At 45.2% G+C, this 17643-nt stretch overlaps 1 protein-coding gene across 3 annotated transcripts in view; it reads left to right on the top strand.

The window, feature by feature from the left end:
* PPP2R5C (protein phosphatase 2 regulatory subunit B'gamma) overlaps positions 1 to 17643 on the top strand; it is a 139461-nt gene that overhangs the window by 9510 nt on the left and 112308 nt on the right. For all 3 annotated transcript variants that reach the window (XM_079768181.1, XM_079768179.1, XM_079768180.1), the window contains exon 3: positions 8781 to 8940. In XM_079768181.1, coding sequence (XP_079624307.1) covers positions 8781 to 8940 — 160 coding nt within the window. The remainder of the gene's footprint in view (positions 1 to 8780; positions 8941 to 17643) is intronic.

Genomic DNA, 17643 nt, shown 5'->3' with positions numbered 1-17643 from the left:
GGTCATTATTCAAACCAAAGACTAAACTCCTTTTCCATTCCATGACTTATTCCTGCCCTCCAGAGTTTCTGAGTCCTGAGCCTCTGGGGGCCTCTGTGTGGGCAGATCACCTGCCTTCTACACCTAGCCACACCCACCTCTCCGTCTGCTTTCTACTCCCAGATATTTGTTGAATGCTCTTGTCCTGAGGTGCACCAATGACTCCCCATGCAGATTTTTCGTATTGGAGGTTTTAACTTGCCCATTCTTCCATTACCACTTGTAATGGGGGCTCACATGGCTTGCTGATTGGTGTGAGTGCATGGTCAGTCTTGATCAGGAAAATCCCTTATTTTCACCTCTCAGCCAGGGATTGTTGGCTTAATGTAGGGGTCAGGAAACTTTTTCTGTAAAGGGCCAGATAGTAAGTATTTTAGACTTTGAGTGCCATACAGTCTCTGTTTCAACTACTCAACTTACTGTTGCATCAAGTGAGCAGCCATAGACAGCATGTAAACTAAGAGCCATGGCTGTGTTCCAATAGCACTTTTTTCACAAAATAGGCAAGGGGCCAGATATGGCCCATGGGCTTTAGCTTGATGACCCCTGGCCTAGTGGAATCCAAATCAGGTTCAGTACTTAGAGGAACTTTGGCAGAAGCTGGGCACTGTTGTTACTTTGTAGGTCTCTGTGTGGGCTCTTACCTGAGACGAGCAGTGGTTATGCTCTGTGAAAGAAGTATCCCTTTGTTCTGTTTTTTTACTCCATTCACCACCTGGAAGCTATTGAGAGACCAGTGGTTTGACCTGCCCAATCTATATATGTAAAAGGCTAATATGCCAAGTGTCCCCTTGGGAGTTCGACCAGGAGTTCGATCGATCGCTATGACCACCAGAGGCGGCACAGAACATGGCGGGCGACCAGCAATGGCTGCGGAGCACTGAGGGAAGGAGGAGGCGGGGAGCCAGGAGGAACCTCTTGGTGGCTGCATGGGTGGTGAGGGAAGGCGCGGGGGGGTGGGGTGGGGGGGACAGATCGGCCCTGATCTCCAGCCAGGCCTAGGGACCCTACCCGTGTATGAATTTCATGCACCGGGCCTCTAGTTGAACAATAAATGTCTTACATCTCATTGTGAATATTTAGACTTGCAGTGTTTGACTGGAAGGGAAGAGGTACTGCTTAGTACAGTGATTTCTTTTATTGGAAAACATATAGAAATGAGGCTTTGTCACAATTTCAGGTGCCTACTTTGTTGTTTGAAGGAAATATCTCAAAGTACAGAAAACCTCCCAAACACTTGGGATGTTTGTTTTTATTCACTCTGAATTCATGCAGGTGCTATTGCCTGGCTATATAGAAGGTTGGGGGATGGGGTTGACTGCCAGGCACTGGGATGTGCAGGTTTGATGCATCTTTTTAGAAAGTGCAGTGGGTCACTTTTTCCTGAGGGTGAAGGAAAGCTTCTAGAATCTTGTTCTCTGCCTACCAATGTGCAGCCATGCACAATGGCTGCTGTGGAAGAATTGGGAAGATGCTTGGCACCCCTTAAGCCAGGGGTAGGGAGCATCCAGCCCACGGGCTATATAAGGCTCATGAAATCATTTGATCTGGCCCTGCCAAGGCATTAAGAATGAGTTAATTCAATGTTTGACCAAATCTAGCAGGGGTTTTTTTTGTGTGCGTGTGTTGTTGTTGTTGTTGTTGTTTTTTTTTTTATTGATTTCAGAGAGGAAGGGAGAGGGAGAAGATAGAAACATCAATGATGAGAATCATTGATCAGCTGCCTCCTGCACCCCCCCCTACTGGGGATCAAGTCCACAACCCGGGCATGTGCCCTTGACCGGAATCGAACCTGGGACCCTCAGTCCACAGGCCAACGCTCTGTCCACTGAGCCAAACTGGCTAGGGCAGGCTAATTTTTAAGTTGATAATTTGTATGGCCCACTAATCCTATATAATAATCCTGTATAATAAAAGGGTAATATGCAAATAGACCAATGACAGAATAATCGAACAACTAATCAAAGCGTAATATTCTGATGATATGCTAAGGCTGCTCAACTGCTCACTATGAGATGCACTGACCACCAGGAGGCAGATGCTCCAACCAGTAGTTTAGCTTGCTGCTGGGGTCTGGCCAATCGGGACTGAGCAAGATGGGCCGGACATGCCCTGGAGCCATCCCGCAGTCCCTCCCCAGTCCAATTGTGCACCAGTGAGGTCCCTCAGCCTGGTCTGAGCCCTCTCGCAATCTGGGACCCCTCCGGGTATGTCCGAGAGCCAGTTTCAGCCCCATCCCACAGGCCACTCCCCTTGGGAGGGTGCCAGACACAGGGCTAATGGCTGGAGAGCGCTGCTGTGGCAGCTTGAGCCTCTCCTAATCAGCTCCTGATCAGGACTGATTGGGCGAGCCTGTGGCAGGCACAGTGGAGCTGGGATGAGCGGGAGTGGCAGGTAGGACCTGCAGGCAGCGTTGGACTGTGGCTTTTGGCCGGATCCCTGCAGGCTAGCCAGAGAGACCCCACCTGTGCACAAATTCGTGCACTGGGCCTCTAGTGATGTTATAAATATCCATATGGCCCTTGGCAGAAAAAAGGTTCCCCACCCCTGCCTTAGGCAGTGTTTTTGCCTCTGTACCTCCCTGTGGGCCCAGCACTGTGCAAGTTGTGTACAAGTTTTTGTTTGAACACCTGTTTTTAGTTCTTTTGTGTATTTACCTAGGAGTGGGATTGCTGGGTCCAGACCTGCCAGGGATTGGCCACTTCCCCGCCCCCTCCTCTAAGACCCCACTGCCAAAGCTTCAAGGATCCCAGCGCCCCACACTGACAGACCCCTCTATGGAAGGGCACAGCTCTCACTTCATTGGGATAGCTTCAGTTTGAGTCTCAAACGGTTTTTCAGATCATCCCAAAGCCCCCACATCCTGCCTAGAAAATGCAGTTGCTTCTGAATGTGGTGGAGAGCCGCATGCTTGCTCAGAAAGTGGGGGGCTGCGACTTGCAGTGACAGGAAAAGGTCAGCCATTTTGATTTGGGATTGATACCTAATACTGACTTTGGTAAATAATTCCCCGTCACTGAGCCAAAAATAGAGGCTACAGTAGATCCTGAGCATCTGTCACTTCACCAAATGAGTAGATAAAAACAAAACTGCCATACCCTCCATTCCAGGAGCGACAAAAAAAGGAAGACCTAAGTCTGTTTTAGATTTTACCCAAGTCAAGTAGCTAAACATGTTCATACTTTTTTGCAAAACTTTCTTGTCATCTCAGGATAGATAAGCCAGTGTCCATGCTGTGAGTAAACACCTAAACTGGAGCAGCACAGCTGTTGTTTATCACTAGTGTCCCGCCAGCGTTCATGCCTCCTCCAGGCTGGGCACAGTCCGGCCTTCGAAACAGGCATGCTCCTTGGCACCCAGGGCACCTGCTGTTTGCATCCGCCTCCAAGAATGAAGGGAGACAGAGGGTGCACTGGTTAGCAATGGCAGGCTAGTGCTTCCTTCCTCCAATGGTTTCCTCCCTTGCTGTGTGCTTGGCACTGGCCTTGACACTGGGTTCCTAGTTGAGCTTTCAACCTCCTGTCAGAGAGGAACCCACCATCCCAGTGTGAGAGCAAGAGAGCTAAGGCCACCCAGCTGGTGTGTCTCAGTGCTTGAACTTTGACCCATGAACCAAAAGGTCACTGGTTCTGGATTCCCAGTAGGGGGCGTGCAAGAGGCAGTCGATTGATATATCTCTTTCATTGATGTTTCTATCTCTCTATCCCTCTCCCTTCCTCTCTTTTTAAAATTAATAAAAACATTTTAAAAAGTGGGGGGGGGGGGGGGAAGGGATGCCTGGCTGGTGTGGCTCAGTGGTTGAGCATTGACCTATGAACAAGGAGGTCACAGTTGCGGGTTTGATCCCCAGTAGGGGGCATGCAGGAGATAGCCAAACAATGATTCTCTCTCATCATTGATGTTTCTATCTCTCCCTCTCCCTTTCTCTCTGAAATCAATAAAAATATATTTTTTAAAGAAAACAAAAAAACGAGAGAGAGCTAAGGCCAATTTAGAGGTCAGAGGGGTAACAGAAGAAGGAAGCTCCTGATTGTGCCTGGGGCAGTGCGAGGCGGGGTAGGCGGGGGCTTCCTGAACAAGCAGAGCTGGAACAGATGAAACACGTTCTTATATGCAGTGAAGTACACAGAGCACAACATTTACCACTAGTGGCATTTAGTATGTTTATAGTATTGTGTAACCATCCCCACAGTCTAGTTCCAGGGCATTGTCCTCACCCCAAAGGAAACCCTTACCCATTAAGCAGGAACTCTTCAAGTCCTTCCCCAGCCCCTGGCAGCACTGACTCACCTCTTCTCTTTGTGGAGTTGCCTGTTCTGGGCATTTCATGTCAGTGGATCATACAACATGGGGCCTGTTGTGTCTGGCTTCTTTCACTCAGCATCACGTTATCAAGGTCCACACACATAGCCTATGTGAGTACTTGATTCCTTTTTATGGCTGAATAATATTCCATTGTTTGGCTGTAACACAGTTGTTTCATCAGTTGATGGACACTTGAGTCATTTCCATCTTTGGTTATTTTAGTACTGCTACTGCGAATATTAGCTAGTGTACGAGTTTTTGTTTGAACACCTGTTTTCAGTTCTTTGGGTGTGTACCTAGGAGGGGGATTGCTGGGTCCTGTGGTAACTCTGTGTTAAACTACTGAGGAACTGTTCCACCATTCCGGCAGTCACACCATTTTTCGTTTCACCAGCAGTGTATAGGGTTCCAATTTCTCCACATTCTCCCCATCACTTACCTTCCATTAAAAAATATATATTATAGCCACCCTAGTGGTTGCAAAGTAGTATGTCACTGTGGTTTTCATTTTCATTTCCCTGATGGCTAATGATGTCGAGCATCTTCCCATGTGCTTATTGACCATTTGTATAACTCCTGAGTCACCACCATTCAGCATATTCAGACCCCTCTCTGCCCTAATGCACAGAGAACATCCTCTGACTCTGCTTCTTCCCCTGGTGCCCCGCCTGCTTCCTTCTCCCCACCACACTTTTCTTAATCCTCACCAGAGGATATTTTTTCCATTGATTTCAAGAGAGTAGAAGGGACGGTGGAGGGAGGAAGAGAGGGAGGGAGGCGGGAGGGAAGGAGGAAGGGAGGGAAGGAGAGAGAGAGAGAGAGAGAGAGAGAGAGAGAGAGAGAGAGAGAGGTGAATGAGACACATCAATTGGTTGCCTCCCGCATGTACCCTAACCAGGGCCAGGGGTTGAACCTGTAACCCAGGTACCTGCCCTTGATTGGGAATTGAACCCATGATCTTCCGGTCTACATGCTGATGCTCTAACCACTGTTCACACCAGCCAGGACCCCACCACACTTTTCAAAGGTGTTGTGGATCCTCTGGATCTTCCTGCTGTGTCCTCCGCTCCCTCACTCAGCCCCCACAACCTCTGAGATATGAGTCCAGCAGACATTTGGCTTTGGTGGCATTTGGTGGAGTTGACCTTCCTTCCTTCCTTCCTGAACAGCTTCTTCCCTTGGCCTCATGATGCCCCCACCTTGGTTTGCTTCGCCAACCGGGTCTGTGCAGCTCCCTTTGTCACCTCCTCCTTCACCCCTCCCTGCTCACTGCATGCTCTTGGACTAGGCGGTCTCATTCATCCCCTGACCTCGGTGACCAGGTAGAGAGTTGACTCCAGGTTGACATCTTGGCTCAGAGGATGGTTTCCTGAGTGCCAGCTGTGCGGCACCCAAGGTGGAGAAGGCACATGAGGGCAGGCCAGTCTTGCTGTCTCCAGAGCTGGTGGGACAGACAGTAACCAAGGAGGAAGACACTTGGTATAACAGACAGAGGAGGAGAATGGTGAGGAGAAAGAGGCAGAGGAGTCCCTGGAACTCCTCATCCAGGACACTGGCATCGCCGTGGAGGTACTTCCAACTCAGCACCTTCACAGCTTCTTTCCCCCTTTTCTTTCCTATTTCCGCGACTGTCCCACGTCCCCATTCCTGTGTCAGCCAGAGGTCTGGGAGGTCTCCCTGACTCCTCGTCCTCTTCATCCCCCACTTCCAGTCCATCCTGTCAGCTAGCGCCTTGATTTTCCCACAGATTCTCTGCTCTGCCCAGTGTTCCGTTTGCCATCCTCATCTCTTGTCTGGAGAACTGGAAAACCCTCCTGTGGCTCCTCTGCTTCCCTAACCATCCGGACCGGACCCGCACTGGAGCCTTAGGGGCCTTTCCGAGGGAAAAGTGTTTGTGTCATTGCCCCACTCTGACCCTTTCACTTGGCTTCTAGTTTCCCCTGAGATAAAGGTCACATTCTTTCACTTGGGCTGGTGGCTCTGAGGCCACCCCAGCCCCAGCCTGTGCCTGCCTGACTCTCTGCTGTGACCTACGGCTGTGCCCAGCCTCTCGGCTCTCAATGACACCTGCCCGGACACTTCTCCACGCACACGCACACATGAACATACATGTGCACACGCTGTCAGAGGAGCCTCCCTGAACTTGCAAGTTCCTTGGACTCCTGTCATGTATTGGGCGGCCCTGTGTTTTTCACAGAACTGGACAGTGTGGTCTAGGCCAGACAGGCCTGTCCCCCAGGAGCCGACAGTCCTCACTGGGGGAAGACATCCACCTTGTAATCAGCAGGTGAGCGTAAAGTGACAGCACATTGGTGACAAAGGAGAAGCCTGCGCTGAGAGCTCCAGGGCACAGGAGGGCCTGGCCCCACCTAACAGAATGGGGGTCATGGGGGAGATGGGACCAGGTTGCCTTTTCTGGAAGTCACTCTGCCAGCCTTGAGGACGAATGCTCGGGAGGGAGACGCAGGAGGTGAGACCAGCAGGGCCCGTGGGAGAGGAGATGTGTGGAGTCAGCAGGTCTTGGGGAGAACTTTGTTTTCTCAGGCAGTGGGAGCCTTACTCAGTGTGCCCCACGGTGGGCTGTGGATACCACAGATTTCGTTCTGTTTTACGACTTAGCCAGATTGCCACTTGTAGTGTGAAGGCCATTCTGTCCAGGGAGCAGCAGAGAGCTCACCTGTTCAGGTTTGACCCAGTCGCCTTCCAAGGTTGTTATGTTGGTAGCACTGGATTCGGCATTACAAAAAATAACAGGCCCAAGGAAACTTCCATCTACTGGACACGTGTGTGTATCATTTAAAAGAAGAACATCTCCTGGGAGGAGCTGTTTGTGACTGGGGAGTAAGTAATACTAGGCTTTTCTGGGGCATATGGAGAGAACCCAGCAGGAGAGTTAACATGGGGAAGCCCCTGGAGGAGGAGTGATGGATGGGGTTTTCGAGGAGGAAAGACCCATGCTTTCATGATCATGTGAGAGAATGACAAACGTCAGGGATAGAGCCCAAGATGCCCGTATTGAGGAAGAAGCTCAGACTGTGGGCAGGCAGGGAGCCCAGGCCCTCGTCCCTGTGCAGGTTCATCTGCGTGTGGAGCTCCGACAGCTTGCAAGCGTCCCGGGCCCGGCATTCGTAAGCACCTCAGTAAAAGGTAAAGCAGCGCTTGCTTCTTAGTAAAACTCCCAGTCAAGGAGGAGAGTAAATAGTTAGGGGTCTGAGTCGGTAGGTCTGCTCTCCTTGGCCCTGAGTGATTGGAGGGGCTTGTGGGTTTGTTTCTAGGATGAGTTTGATGGGTACAAAGTCCATTTCTCTAGGCAGACTGCAAGGTGGGAGAGTGAGCACCTTCGCTGCACGCATAACCTGGGTGGTCCACACTCACCAGTGCATCTGCCAGCTGTCATCGCCTTGGCCAAGCACAGCTGAGCTCCTCAGGCTCCCTGGGCCAGCCGGTCCCCCCAGGCCTACCTGGGAGAGAGGGCCCGTCCTGCTGTGTGTGCCCTCAGCACGCCTCCACCTCTGCTTGAGCGCTGCTCCTCACTTGCAGGGGGGCTGTGTGTCATGGGACAGCCGAGCTGTGGTGATGCAGTAGGCAGACAGGCACTGAATCTGGAGCCCGGAGGTGAATGCGAGGAGAGAGCAGCCAGAAAGCACGTTCTGAGGCTCTCCTGTAGCCTCTCCGGAGTCCTGAGGCTGAGTGGTGCGCTAGCAGGGAAACTTGTCATTTATGAGCTGCTCAGCATATTAGTTTCCTATTGCGCTGCACCAGTGACCACAAACTTACTGGCTTAAAAGATATCAGTTTTCTATCTTACAGTTCTAGAGGTCAGTAATCTGAAATGGGGCCGAAGTTAAGGTGTCGGCATGGATAGTTCCTTCTGGAAGCTCTAGAGAAGAATTTGTTTCCTTGCCTTTCCCGACTTTTAGAAGCTGCCTACACTCCTTGACTCATGGTCCCTTCCTCCATCTTCAAAGCCAGCAGTGTGGCGCCTGCCAGCCCCTCTCTGACCTCTGCTTTGTCACCTCATGCCTTCTGTCTTGTAAAGACCTGTGTGGTTACCTGGCGTTCACCTGCTACCACAGGACCCTTCACCTCATCACATCTGCAGAGTTCATTTGCCCAATTGAGGTCCCAGAATTAGTGTGTGAACATCTTTGGAGGGTCATTATCATCAGCCTTTTTTCATACCAGTCTGTATGGTAAATATTTAAAAGTCAAAAGGAAGATAAGGAAATTAGGTAGACCCGTGATCTCTCCAAATCGAGCATTGCCAAAGGTGGACGGAGCCTCACAGTCCAGAAACTGTGAGGAATTAGATTGTTTACAGTGGAGTGGAAGACACTGTCCCAGGATGGAACTTTTATGCATTTTTTCCATAGCCTAATGGTGCTATAAAATAAACTCATTTGACATATTTGTTTTTGTTTTTATTTTGTAAATAGATTTCCAGCAGGAAAAGCAGCCTTGGTTCTGTGTCTACAATATCTAGTAAAATTAAGGTGCCAGCCACTCAGTCCATAGTGAAGAAAGACAAACGGCAAAATTCCTCCAGGTTTAGCGCCAGCAATGATAGAGAACTTCAAAAACTACCATCTTTAAAAGGTAATTTTTATTATTTGTCTTTTAAAATTAATTTTTGCCTATTTAGGGAGGAGTAATGTTTTGATAGTTTGCTAGCTTTTTGTACCTTTACTGTGTTTATATTCTGTAGGGTCATCTTTTCTTCTTTATGGAGTTTTTGTTTAGATTGAATGCCATTAACTTATTTACTCAACCAATATTTTAAACACCAGAGCTACTTAAGATAAAAATCTAACCATAAATGTATTGTAGGTATAATATACTAAAAAGTAACAGAGGAAAGACTTAAAAGCTTCTCATCTATATATATAAAAGCCTAAGCGACCTTTCAACCATTCTACTGGTAGCTATGACCACCAGGGGGCAGATGCTCAATGCACAGGCATGGAAACATGGAACAGAGGGAAGGGGGAAGGGAGAAGGCGGGAAGAGATTAACCAAAGGTCTTATATGCATACTAGAGGCACAGTGCACAAATCCACGCACCAGTGGGGTCCCTTGGCCTTGCCTGCGGGGACCAGGCTGAAACCAGCAGTCTGGTATCCCCCAAGAGGTTCCGGATTGTGAGGGGGCACAGGCCAGGCCGAGGGACCCCACCAGTGCACATATCTGTGCACCAGGCCTCTAGTATTAATTATAATTAAGCTAGCCAATTTTTCTTTTAAGTAATTCTTCTCTTTCATCTGTCTCAGAACTCTACAGCTCAGAAAGGAGCCACCCCAAGTCGAGTAATTGTGAAGACTATGGTAGAACCCCTTTGTTTTTCTGATGTTGGAGGAATGAGGACTGGATTATAGTCCTTGATGGACTTCTCCTAAGAGTCATTGGGCATTATTCTACCCAGGGATTTCCTGTTTGAGAGGAGTCAGGGAATGGAGCTCTTTGCTTTGAATTTCCCCCAAATGCACAGTTACCCCTTTCTACCTGAGAGTGTTCAGCCCTAAAAATGGTCCTCCAGGAGATTTTGAGATTGAAGTCCATAAAACCATATCAAAGAAAATAGGGTAAGGGCCCAAAAATCAAATGTGATTTGCGGTAGATAATATACATTCTAAGTCATTTTTGAGGAGTCTTCCCCTCCCAAATAATCCATGACTTTCTGGGGCTATTCATTCATTTAGCAAATACTGTATTGAGTAACTACAAAAACAGGCCCTGTTCTAGGTACTGGGGTACAGCATCAAACAAACACCAGGGCCTGCTCTGCTGGAGCCAACTTCCTGTCCCAAGGTGGGAAACAGCCAGTGAGAAAAGGAATGTGTGCCCGTGACTCCTTCCGGTACCCTTTGGATGCTGGCCACCATCCATGAGATGTCTGTGGTGGAGAAGTGTCCCATAACCATTATTGAGCCTTCTCTGTCCAAGCCCCATCCCTAATACCCATCATGAGTATTAGGCTTGGCTTCTGCCATTAGGGCCTGTGCCCGCGCTCAGGGCACCATGCAGCGGCCCAGCCCTGTGGCTTCCTTTGCTTCTTCCAAGGATTCTCTGCACAACCCTCTTTCTCTAGGTCTCAGTTTGTGATTCTCAACCTCCCTTTTCTCTTTTTTTCTTTATACCAAGTAAGAACGGCATGCAGTCTGCTTGCACTATTCTCAGAGGGATCAATTTTCTGTTGTACATCCACATATCCAGGGAATTCATACTGGTCAAGTCAATTCCCTTCACTGATTTTGTTAAATGAGTCTTTCCTGGCTATTCTGAAACATAAGTGCTTCTGCAGATATGTTAAAATAATTTTCTCTAACACAGAAAAATAGGAGTTGATTGGAATAATATTGAAGTTGTATGTTAATTTGGGGAAGATTGATTGACATTTTTATGATACTCTTTTCCCATCGAGGAAGATGATATATCGCTTCCATTTTTCTGGGTCTTGTGATTTTCTTTTCTTTTTTTTTCTTTTTTTAAAATATATTTTATTGATTCTTTACAGAGAGGAAGAGAGAGGGATAGAGCGTTAGAAACATCGATGAGAGAGAAACATCGATCAGCTGCCTCTTGCACACCCCCTACTGGGGATGTGCATGCAACCAAGGTACATGCCCTTGACCGGAATCGAACCTGGGACCTTTCAGTCCGCAGGCCGACACTCTGTCCACTGAGCCAAACCGGTTTCGGCGTGATTTTCTTTTAAGTTGCTACCTTTTCATTAAATTTATTCATAAGTACTTTATAGTTTTTGCTACTCTTCTGACTGGGTTATATTTTTTTCATTTCTGCCTCTAATTAGTTCTCACTAATCTAATGAAAAGCTGTTGGTTTTTTATCATTTTCTTACTATGTTATCTTACCAAATTTTCTTATTAATCTTAGTAATTTTTTTTACAAAAGTTTGCATATATAGTTCTGTCATTTGTAATTAGATACTTTTATCTTTCCTCCAATATTTATACCAATATATATTAGTTACTTTAACTTTAGGACAGTAAAACATAGATATCAGAGATGAGAGCAGGCCTCCCTGTTTTCTCGCATTTTGGTAAAAGGCTTCAGCATTTCCTGTTTCTTGTGAAAATGCCTCTTGGTTTCTGGTAAATGGCCTCCACCCAGAGTGTAGATGGTCCGTGGTCTACCTTCACATGGCTGTTACACCCCTGTGCTGGCTGGTGGGTGCCGTGCACTATTGCTGAGCTTTATCCGATGCCATATGATTTTTCTCCTTACGATGTTAACATAGTAATTGTGTGTGGATAGATTTTCTGCTTTTGAACTATCCTTACATTACTGGGATAAATCTCAGTATTGCACAGTATACGGTGACTTTTATGTGGTTCAGTTTACTAATTTTCTGCTTCTGTATTTATCACATGGAGCTGGCCTGTTGTCTTCCTTTTTTGTGTTACTGCATTTTACCCACTCTAAGAAGTGCTGATACCGGCCCGTTGTGATCTTTCCCAGAGGTGGCCTGCAGGTGTCCTGCATCTCTCTTACGCTGCTGTCCAAAGGCAGGGACTGTTCTGCCGTAATCAGACGTGGAATGACGTGTGTGCTCTCAAAGTCCAGAACACAGGGTTGAAGGTTGACTTAGAACTCAGTGGGCCTAGTGCTTTTCTCAGTGATAAATCTGTAGATTCCTTCTGTGTTGGGTCATTTTAGAGTACATCATGTGTTAACTTGTACATTATGTTCTTAACGAATCTTTTCATGTCTTCCACATCTGAGGTGGTAATGTCTCCTTCTGAGCTCATTTGTTCTTTTGGTTATTTTGTTTTCAATATCATTCATTTTCACATTTATCTTCAATTACTCTATTTTGCTTTATTTTATTCTTTTCCTCATTTATTAAGTTAAGTACAGAGTTCACTTATTTTAATTTGTGTTTAATAATAAAAGAATTTAAAGATGTGTATTTCTCTGAATATAACTTCAGCTGTATTCATAGATTATCTTTTTTTTCCAAATTATAGACATTTTTTAGTCTTATTGAGGCATAATTTACATGCTGTAAAATTCACTCATTGTTATGCAGCCATTACCACAATTTGTTTTAGAATATTTCTATTTTAAAAAAGTCACCTTGTACCATTTGCCATCAATCCCCGCTCCTATCCCCAGCTCCAAGCAATACTGATTGGCTTTTTGTCTTGGGATTTGCCTTTTCTGGCCATTTCCTATCAATGAAATCATGCAGTATGTAGTCCTTTACATCTGGTTCTTTTGCTTGGGAGGTTCCTCTATGTTGAGTGTGTTTCTTTTTTCTTTCTTCTTCTTTTTTTTTTTTTTTTTTTAATGTATTTGGATGCTCCTGTATTGGGTGCATATATATTTACCAGAGTTATATCCTCTTGTTGTATAGATCCCTTTAGTATTATGAAGTGGCCTTCCTTATCTCTTGTTATGGCCTTCACTTTGAGGTCTATTTTGTCAGATATAAGTATTGCTACCCCAACTGTTTTTTGTTGTTGTTTTTTTCATTTCTGTTTGCCTGAAAAATTTTTTTTCTATCCCTTCACTTTCAGTCTGTGTGAATCCTTTGTTCTGAGGTGGGTCTCTTGTAGACAGCATATATATGGGTCATGTTTTCTTATTCATTCAGCCACCCTAGAGTAGTGTTTCTTTTTTCTTTTATCTAAACATCTTTATTGATTTCAGAGAGGAAGTGAGAGGGAGAGAGATAGAAACATCAATGATGAGAGAATCATTGATTGGCTGCCTCCTACACACCCCCTACTGGGAATCAAGCCTGCAGCCTGGGCATATGCCCTTGGCCAGAATCGAACCTGGGACCCTTTAGTCCGCAGGCCGATGCTCTATCCACTGAGCCAAACCAGCTAGGGCTAGTGTTTCTTTTTTAATGCTGAATAATATTCTGTTATATGAACATCTCACCTTTTGTTTTTCCATTCACAAATTGATGGACATTTGAGTTGTTCTTTGGCTATAATGAATAATGCTGCTATGAACATCCGTGTACAAGTCTTTGTTTGAATATATATTTTCCTCTGTCTTGGGTTGATACCTAGAAATGGAATTGCTGGCTTGAATGGTAAGTTTATGTTTCTTTCTTTCTTTTTTTTTTTTTTTTTAAGAAATTTGCCAAACGGTTTTCCAAAGTGGTTGCACCATTTTACATTCCTACCAGCCATATCTGAGGTTTCCAGTATGTCCACATTCTTGCTAATACTTGTAATTGTCTGTCTTTTGGATTATAGTCTTTCTTGTGGGTGTGTAGTGGTATCTTCTTCCTTATAGTTTAATTTGTATTGCTCTAATGATTGTTAATGTTACACACCTTTTCATGTACCTGTTAGCCATTTCTATGTCTTCTTTGCTGAAATGTCTATCACAGCTTTTAAATTGGATGTCCTCTTATTATTGAACTAGGGGCCCAGTGCACGAATTCGTGCACCTTGAAAGAAACTGTGGGCAGCGAGGCCGTGGTGGGCACAGGGGCGGGTCTCAGCCCATCCTCCTCGCCCCTGCCCGACCCCTCCCTCCAAGGCCCCCAGTCCCCTATCTGCCCGCAGCCCTGCTCCCGCCACCTCTGCTCCCACTCGCTGACATTGCCATCCCCACTCGCACCTGCTGACAGCGCAGAGCGATTGGGGCTGGCGCCAGCAGCGGGTGCAAGCAGTGGCTGCTGCCCCAATCGCCCCTCAGGATCAGGGAGAGATGGAGAAGCACTCAGGGGTGATTGGGGCTGGCAACCGCCACTTACACCCGCTGACGGCACCAAGCGATCGGGACCGGTGCTGGGTACTGGCAGAGGGTGTGAGCAGTGGCTCCAGTGCGGGTGCGAGTGGGGCCAGCGCCGGCAGCAGGTGTGAGTGCCGGGCAGGACTGCGGCGTGTGGGAGCAAAGAATTTTCAGTAACCACCAGAGGCTCACCCCGATGACAGCGACTGGTGACCTGCCTTGGTCTGGCGCCCCTGCTTACCTGCTCCACCATCCCACCTGCTGCTGACGCCCGCCATGTTCCATGCGCACCCCCTGGTGGTCAGCACACGTCATCGTGACCAGTTGTTCGGTTCTGCCATTTGATCTATTTGCATATTAGGGTTTTATATATATAGATTACAGTTAATCCTTAAACAACATGGGGGTTAGGTTTGCCAACCCCCTTGTGTCGTCAAAAATCCATGGACAACTTTCGACTCCCCAAAAACTTAATTACTAATAGCCTACTGTTGACTGGAAGGAAGTCTTACCAGTAATATAAAAAGTCAATTAACATGTTATGTATTGTATACTGCATTCTTACAATAAAGTAAGCTAAAGAAAAGAAAATATTAAGAAAATCATAAGGAAGAGAAAATATAGTATTTATTGAAGAAAATGTGCATATAAGTAGATCCATGCAGTTCGAACCCATGTTGTTCAGGGGTCAGCTATGTAACAATTATTTATATATCCTTTATAAGGTATATGATTTACAAATACTTTATCCCAGTTTGTGACTTGTCTTTTTGCACTCTTTTGTGTGTCTTTGTAGCATAAAAGTTTTATTTTATTTATTTTATTTTTTTAAATATATTTTATTGATTTTTCACAGAGAGGAAGGGAGAGGGATAGAGAGCCAGAAACATCGATGAGAGAGAGACATCGACCAGCTGCCTCCTGCACACCCCCAACTGGGGATGTGCCTGCAACCAAGGTATATGCCCTTGACCGGAATCGCACCTGGGACCCTTCAGTCTGCAGGCTGACACTCTATCCACTGAGCCAAACCAGTTAGGGCATCTTTTATAGATCTTGATTTTGCTGTTGTATATGAGAACTCTGCCTAACACAAGTTCACAGAGTATTTTTCCCCATGTTTTCTGTAGAAGTTTTATAGTTTTATACTTAGGTCTGTGATCCACTTCCAGTATAATGTGAAGTAGAAGTACCAATTCATCTTACTGCCCGTGCATCGCCAGTTGTCCCAGCACCATTTATTGCAAAAGCGACTCTTACCCCATGGAGTTGTCTTGGCAGCTTGTCAGAAACAAAGTGAGCATAAATGTAAAGATTGATTTCTTCCCCTTCCCCTTTTTGTGGTTTTGCTCTCTGCTCATTCTGGGCTCTCAGTTTTATTCCATGGATCTGTATGCCTGCTTTATACCAGAACCACACTGTTTCATTGTGCCATCTCATTGTTTTACTTTGCATTTCTGTGATGAGGTCAGGTATCTTTCAAATGCTATTTTCCACTGGGCTGCCTGACATTTTCTTAATTTTTTAAAAGAGTTTTTTGTTTATTCTGGATATGAACTCTTTGTTGGTTATATGTGTTTTGCAAATACATTCTTTCCACTATAGCTTGTCTTTTTTATTTTAGCCATTCCAGTGAGCTGGTTCAATTTCTAGTTAATTGATGATAGATGAAGTCCAACATCTCTTTAGGTGTATGGCCTGTTCAGATAACTTCTTTTGTGAAGTACCTCTTTAAGTCTTTGGGCTTATCTTTCTATTAGGTTGTACCATTTCTTAAAAATTGGATTTGTAGGAATTTAGCTATAGGTCCTTTGTAGATATAGGAATTGAAAAATTTTCTTCTACTCTATTTTGAATTTTCACTCTCAAAAACATTATCACTTTGAGAGGACTTTGTATGTCCTCTTTAATTAATCTTTGTCTGCTACAAAGTAATGAAGATGTTAGCCTGTGTCTTCCCCCCCCCCCCTAAAACTTTATTTTACCTTTCACATTTAGCTGTACAGTCCATATAGAATTACTTTCGTATCTGTTGTGGTGTTAGAAGTCAGATTCTGGTTTTTCCTGGTGGCTCTCTGTTTGGCATAGCACCCTTGGGGGACAAGATCCTCCTTCACTCATTGCAGTGTTACCTTTGTCTTAACTAAGTACCATTGGAGTGTGGATTCATTCCTGGGCTGTCTCACCTTGTATCAGTACAACACTAACCATCCTGGTAGGTCTTTTTTTAAAAAATATATGTTTATTGATTTCAGAGAGGAAGGGAGAGAGTAATAAAAACATCAATGATGAGAGAGAATCATTGATCAACTGCCTCCTGCACCCTCCCTACTGGGGATCGAGCCTGCAACCCGGGCATGTGCCCTTAACCGGAATCAAACCTGGGACCCTTCAGTCCATAGGCCGATGCTCTATTGACCAAGCCAAACCAGCTAGGGCCCTTAGTAGGTCTTGATATCTGGTAGTGTAAGCCCTTCAGCTTTTTCTTCATAATTTCCTTGGCTCTTTTCATTTCCTTATAAATTTGAGAATCAGTGATTTCTCTAAGTCCTGGTTTCTTTTAGTGGGGAATGGTATTTCAAGACTACAGTCTAGGTGCTAGGATTCTCATTACTATTGGAATGGTCATTTTGTACAGGCCTTTTATCTTATATCTTCTTTTTGCCACCCCAAGATTTCTGGTCCTCAAGGACATCAGAGATCATAGAACTTAAATATCAGGTAATTATTTACTTCATTCCATATTACACACAAAATATTCTCAGTAAAATAAAACCAATATAAACAGTGTGATGATTGAAAGGTTAAAATTTTTTGCATTTTTAAATTTTCTTCCTCCCATCCTGTGCAAACTTCATTCCCACATGAGTGTATAGTTAGTGCTCACCACCAGGCTCAATGCCGACACTGCTTCTCTGGAGTAGGCTTCAACTTCAAACTTCAAAGAATGTCTGGCTGGGAAATCCTGGGCTAATTTTTTTATTTTTATGAGAGTCTTAGGGCTGTTCCTCCATTTCCTCTGTAATAAAGCATTGCTGTCAGAAGCTGATGTCACTTTAGTTTTCTGTCTCTTACGGGTTACTTGGTCTTTTTGCTTTCATGCCTAGAGAGTCCAATTTCAGAATGTATCATTCTGGGTTGGTTTTCCCACATACATGTTCTTTCTATATGGATTATTACTTTGAGGATTTGTTCTGTTTCCTTGCTTTCATTTTCTCCTGTGGCGACTCCTGTTGTATAAATAGAGACTCTTCTTTGCCTCTTTTTATTCTTGTTTCTCTCTTTGTGCTTTTCATTTCTTTTTCATTTAAATTATTTTTTTTCATGTACTATTCCTTGTAAGGTATTTTACATTGCATTTATTGGCTCTTGTATTTCTTGCCATTAATTTTCATTTCTGAAATTATTTTTATTTTAATTATTTACAGAGTTATATTACCTATTTCTGAGTTTTTCTATTAAAGATTCATGTTGTCCTTTTACACATTATATTATTCCTTTAATGTCTTTGGCTCGTCTTGAAGCATTAAGTTGTAGTTTTAATATCTTTTGTGGGATGTCTTTCTGACATGCTTTTACTGTCTG

This window comes from Cnephaeus nilssonii (genome assembly GCF_951640355.1).
Source record: "Cnephaeus nilssonii genome assembly, chromosome: 4".
Taxonomy (NCBI): domain Eukaryota; kingdom Metazoa; phylum Chordata; class Mammalia; order Chiroptera; family Vespertilionidae; genus Cnephaeus; species Cnephaeus nilssonii.
Note: the sequence above shows the minus strand (reverse complement) of the source record. Positions and strands in the feature narration are given on the sequence as shown.